Source organism: Clupea harengus, chromosome 14 (assembly GCF_900700415.2).
Source record: "Clupea harengus chromosome 14, Ch_v2.0.2, whole genome shotgun sequence".
Classification (NCBI taxonomy): domain Eukaryota; kingdom Metazoa; phylum Chordata; class Actinopteri; order Clupeiformes; family Clupeidae; genus Clupea; species Clupea harengus.
Window position 1 is genome coordinate 5890332 of NC_045165.1, and position 6000 is coordinate 5896331.

At 44.7% G+C, this 6000-nt stretch overlaps 1 protein-coding gene across 4 annotated transcripts in view; it reads right to left on the reverse strand.

Moving 5' to 3' along the window:
• The window catches only part of LOC105894926 (MAM domain-containing glycosylphosphatidylinositol anchor protein 1), a 225005-nt gene extending 219205 nt beyond the window's left edge, over positions 1-5800 (reverse strand). For 2 of the 4 annotated variants that reach the window (XM_031579812.2, XM_031579811.2), the window contains exons 1-2: positions 4500-5800; positions 3101-3190 (exon numbers count right to left, since the gene is read on the reverse strand). In XM_031579812.2, the coding sequence (XP_031435672.1) occupies positions 3101-3167 (67 nt within the window). In that variant the 5' untranslated portion in view covers positions 3168-3190; positions 4500-5800. Of the gene's footprint in view, positions 1-3100; positions 3866-4499 lie in introns of those variants that run through there. The other 2 variants (XM_031579814.2, XM_031579813.1) reach the window with 2 other exon arrangements.
• Between the last annotated feature and the right edge of the window lie 200 nt (positions 5801-6000).

A 6000-nucleotide genomic window follows, 5' to 3' on the forward strand; every position in this document is an offset into this window, starting at 1 on the left:
GTATACCCTTCCACCGCCATGCACTGTAGCCATACAATAACCACAGAGAGAGTCAAAGGAAGGGAAGGGGAAGGACAGAGGATGGAAAGGAGAGGAACAGAAAGAGTAATGACAGGAAGTAGGAGGTAAAGTTTGGATATGTCAAGGGAAAGTGAAATATGTCAAAAGGAAGATGAGTCGAGATACAAGATAGCTGCAGAGGTAGTTGAAAGAAAGAATGAATGAATGAATGAATGAATGAATGAATGAACGAACTACAGTAAGATCCATGAAGGCATACACTACTGCGTCCCCTTAGCTGACTGTTATTATATCCACTGAAGGGTGCTTCTTTGGATGTCTACATTGAAATCCAAGGAGGTATTAATCAGGCTTTTGAAATGCAGGAGGAGAATATGCTCTGTGTAGTCAGTGAAGCTGCGTCCCTTCATTAACTGGGATGTAATAGCCTCATAGCACGACTCTACACTCTACACACACGCACGACACACAAGACCAACCAACACACTGCATTCATTTCATGGGCCTTTACTTACTGATAAGTGGGACATTAATAGAGGGATTGGCTACTTAAAGGTACCTGAGATGGAATAACTGAGTGCGTGCGTATGTGTGTGTGTGTGTGTGTGTGTGTGTGTGTGTGTGTGTGTGTGTGTGTGTGTGTGTGTGTGTGTGTGTGTGTGTGTGTGTGTGTGTGTGTGTGTCGTATGTTTTTTCTAGCATGTAGGTGTATGCGTGCATTAATTCCATAGGTCTTTACCTACAGAGGGAAACGTATTGGTGGTGCTTAAATGCATGCGAAATGAAATGTGTGTGGGTGTGTGAATATGTGTGCACGTGTGTGTGTGTGTGGGTGTGTGCATATGTGTGCGCGTGAGTGTGTGTGTGTGTGTGTGTGTGTGTGTGTGTGTGTGTGTGTGCATATGTGTGCGCGTGTGTGCATGCCCACATGAAATGTTGTGTGTTATCTACATGTATATGTGTATGTGTGTATGTGTGTGTGTGTGTGTTTGTGAGTGTGCATGCCAGAGACACATTCAGTCCAACAAAAGAAAAGACATGACCTTAAAAGGACCGTTGCCTAAAGGGAAGCACCATCAGCTATACCGCCAGCTCCAAAAAGCATCTGTCTCTGTCTCTGTCTCTGTCTCTGTCTCTGTCTCTGTCTCTGTCTCTGTCTCTGTCTCTTTTTCTCTTTCTGTGTCTGTCTCTGTCTCTGTCTCTGTCTCTGTCTCTGTCTCTGTCTCTGTCTCTGTCTCTGTCTCTCTCTGTCTCTGTCTCTGTCTCTGTCTCTGTCTCTGTCTCTGTCTCTGTCTCTGTCTCTTTTTCTCTTTCTGTCTCTGTCTCTGTCTCTGTCTCTCTCTTTCTCTTTCTCTCTCTCTCTGTCTCTGTCTCTGTCTCTGTCTCTGTCTCTGTCTCTGTCTCTGTCTCTGTCTCTCTCTTTCTCTCTCTGTCTCTGTCTCTGTCTCTGTCTCTGTCTCTGTCTGACTCATTCTTTCTTTCTCTCTGTCTGTCTCTCTCTCTCACTAGCCGGCTGTAATGACAATATTAAAATCCACCTAACAGTAATCTCCGGCCCCAGTCACATTCCCCACAGCGGGAACCCGCCTCTGCCCGGCGCCATCTCCTCCATCAGTTCTCCCAGGTCACTAAGCAGCGGACCCACCGACTGTGAAGAAACAGCCTCTCTCAGACCTCATTAAGGTGCAGATTAATTGATTAATCAGGGGCAAAATGAAAGGGGCGGACGTAGCCGTGCATTGTTATTACCCCACCCTGTTACCATTGTCAGACCTGCTCAGTATTCCTCCACAGCAATGGCCGTTTCGGTGAGTAAATATTGCATGAGTGGGTTAACTAATAAAGGAGAGGAGGAGAGAGGAACGAGTGATAGAGTGAGAGAAAGTGAGAGCGAGAGCGAGAGAGAGAGAGAGATGGAGCTGCACGATCCAGTGATGAACCACCCCTCCCTCTTTCTTTCGTTTTCTCTGTTGCTCTCTTTCTCTTTCACACACACACACACACACACACACACTTCCTCTCCACTGCCTCACAGCCACAAATAAATTATGAATGCTTATTAAAAAAGGGCAATATTCAGCATCCAAAATAAACTCAGTGGCAAGACACACATAAAAGAGGGACCAATACAAAGTGCTGAGATGAAGAGATGAAGTACCACACACACACACACACACACACACACACGCACACACGCACACACGCAAACGCACACCAACAGGCATGCATCCATGCATGCATGCATGCATGCATGCATGCATGTAAGAATGCAAGCATGTGCCAAGATGTCTAATGTTATCGTAAGGAGGGCAGGACAAAAAATTGGAAGTTCGCCATTTGTTCCTAGAAATATTGCTTGGTGAGACTACCCCAGAAGACAAACTCTGCTTGGAGTGAATGCAACGCATGGTGGTAAGTATCCACTCACTGACTAAGTGTACACGTAAGATAGCTCTGAGGAATAACCCACAGGTGGATGAAAGAGTCATCCTCACATATCGACAGTTTTCACAAGGTCCACAGCACCCACCGGATCATCTTGAAATTGATATTACTCTGGGTTAAGTTCATAGACCCAGACCCACCCAAACTACACTACCCAGACTACACCCCAAGATGTTTTCTGTGTGTGAGGCTGGCCACCATAGCCTTGAGATCATCATTTTCAGATCTTTCTGTGATTTGTGAAAATGCAGATATTCACCTAGTCAACAAGGTCAGTAACTGCACATTTAGGTGCATTAGATAAATCACGGTCTCTAGAAAGGTTCTCTTGAGATCAATCTATATGGCAACACAATAAAGAGAGCAAAGAATCCTTGCAACCAACAACTGCCCATCTGGTTCGAGGTGAAATGGTGTTACATGCAGAGAGAATATCCCAATCACAATTTTGAAATATACTGAACTGTGTGAGAGAGAGCGAGAGAGAGAGAGGGAGGGAGAAAGAGAATGTATGGGCTCAACATGGCATACCTTTTAACTCAACACCAATAGGCTACACATAGTGAAAATGTTATAAGTGTCAGATCCACATGAAAACACAATACGCTCGTTAAAAAGACACAAAATTCCTTACCATATACTCCTTGCCCTCGTGCGTAACCATGGATGACAGAAAATAACAGAATCCAGAAAAACTCCATCTTCAGCTCCGATCCGTCATTACCTGCGAAAAGCCCAATTTAAGAGTCGTTTTCAGTTTGAGTTGCACAAGAAGGGAACACAACCTAGGTCAAGCAGAGATGACCAGGTGGGGACAATAGCAAGTTCCTCTCCGCCGGCTACTGATCCCTTCTCCATTCCCGGAATAGCCACACTACTCAATACAGAGGAGCCTTAAAAAGCAATGTTCGCGGTGCCCGGAAATCATGTTCTGTTACGTCGCCCGGCAGATTACTGTGAATTATAAATTATGATTTTAAGTCTTTATCCATTCGTTGTTCCAATCCGCTCAGGTTACCGACAAGCAATTCATTTTGAAACCTTGGATTATAGGAAGATTACAGGCCAGTAACTGCTGTGTAACCCGGGTTTGACAGGATTGACTACAGTAATGATGGGTTATTTTCGAAATTGCCGGGCGGGCAGGTAAGGGCAACAGAAACGACATTTCAGCGACTACGCCTGACCAAGGTTTGTGCACAATTGATTAACAGTATAGAAATCCTAACAAACCTCTTTATTTTCATTGTAAACGGAAAATTCTTAAACGACATTCTATATTATTGTTTTAAATTTCCGCGACCATAGGCCATAACTTTTCAACAGTTTTCAACATATCAGATATTTAGGCAGAATTATAGCAATATCCTCATGTTTCTCAGTATGATTCAACTGCCCTGGTTCATGTCGTACATTTTGGGAAAGGACATGTTCAGAAATGTGTGTCACCATATTTAAATTAAACTTCAAATCATACGGCTTTGAGTGAATTTGAAAAATCCACTTTCCGGTGAAGAACGCAGAATACATTTGCATTTTACCGGTAGGCTATTTATGAGTGAAGGGAGCGTCTCCGGCACTTCGCGCGCACTGACCCCTCTCGCTGATGTGCGTGCAGGCTTACCCACACCCTTTCAAAAAAATCACATCCAACACAATGTGCGATGGGGGACTCTTAGGCGTGACGTAGTTTTACATTTTCTTTTCTAAAAATCTGATAAAAATCCTCACTTACAACTGACGAGTGAGCTCTGTGGTGTAACACTATTCGCCCTGTCAGAAACGCATGCATTCTTTTTTTATTGCACGAGATCTAGGAGATGTAATGTGTATTTCGGCTGTGCAGTGATGGTGTCATTCTGTTCAAGTTCCGCCCGATGACACATTACAGTCAGTAATATTGCAAACATTATTTTGCCAGGTCAAACGCATCACCAAGGCGCTCAGATCAGTCCAGGGCGCCCAACTTCTAATGTCTGGCAAAGTAGCCTAAAGCACGATGTAAATGATGAAAGTAAATGACTTAGGATTACCTTTCTATGAAACGAAGCTGTGGGACAACCCTAAAGTCAGTCCACACCCTGGTGCTTTCGGCTTGCTGGCAGGTGCCAACGAGCTTTCACTCCCCCTCGAAATCCGCACGAAAACCCCTTTCGGCAAAAATGTGTGGGGGGAAAAACTTAAGATAGCCTACCCTTACTCCCGTGATGTTGAACAGAATTTCTGCAGCTGCAGTCGTCACAGCAGCCCAGCAATAAAATTCCACCGCATCCACAGCGGCAACTTTTGAGGCTCCGCGCCTTATGGAAGAATTTCTACCAGTCGCCCCTTAATTCCACATCAGACCAGCAGAAAATATGCGCGGCTTTTGCCATCCACCCGGAGCTGACAGGCTGTGCAATAGAAGAATCACTCGGGGCTGACACGCTGGGCAATACAATAATTGTGTCATATAAGAAAACTCTTAGTCTTACGAAAATGAGCTGAACTGTCAAATAAAATATATAGATTGGTACACTTCAGCCTGCGAAAGGAAAGACGATTTGAAGAAGGTCCTGCTCTCTTATCCGCGTCTGGGTAGTCCGAAGCCGTTTGCCAATGGTAGTACGCGCCTAGAATGAGAACGATCCTGTGAGAGATAGTTGGTGACAAGAGGGGGACGCTATGATGAGCGTCTAGTTAAACAGGTTGCCAAAGACCACGTCGCCGGTAGAACGGTTGTAATCCGGACGCACCTAAACTGAAGTTCGAGTATCGTGCTGCTGCAACTTGAGTGGCGTCCGCCAATGACGGGGGAGTGAGTGAGGGACAGCGAAGGATGAGGGGCTCTCGGCTTTTTAATTGTTTTTGGTCGAATATAGCTGGTGTGATTCCGTCGGTGGAGACAGCCAATTAAAGCTGTGCAGCTGCAAAAAAAAAGGGTTCTGCCTACAGAGGACTCGCCCCGGTTCCCTTAGGACCAATTAGATAAGAAAGAGGCCGGGAATGGAGAGAAAAATCACAATCTCACTGCCACCCCCTCCTCTCTACCTCTCCCTCCCCTCTCTCTCTCTCCTTCATCTCCCTCTCAGTCAGTTTCTCGCTGCCTGTCGCCGACTGTCAACAGACTTTACAATACGCGTAGTTCACGGCCACAAGGCGGCGTGATTTAGCTACAGTTTCTAACTTTCAGGCATGACTTCCAGTTAGTAGACATTCAAATTGTGGAATATTAAAACTAAGAAGAAGTACTAATGATCTTTTTTTTTAACTTGAAATAGAATGATATATTTTGACAAACTTCCCAAGTTGTGTATGTAAAACTGTATTGTAACAGTGTACATGTCTGTCTCTTTTAGCTGACCTTGGCAGAATGTTTCTGGATTTTTAAAGTGGAAAGAACTGTTTGAAGTCACCTCCATTGAGTGGGATGCGGCGTCCTAAACAAAATCTTATGTGATCCACCTGCTGTTCAAAGCGCACACATACCAAAACTCTGACTCAGTAAGACAGTTGGAAGAGAATTATAAAAGATTCTTTTTTTTTTCCAATGAT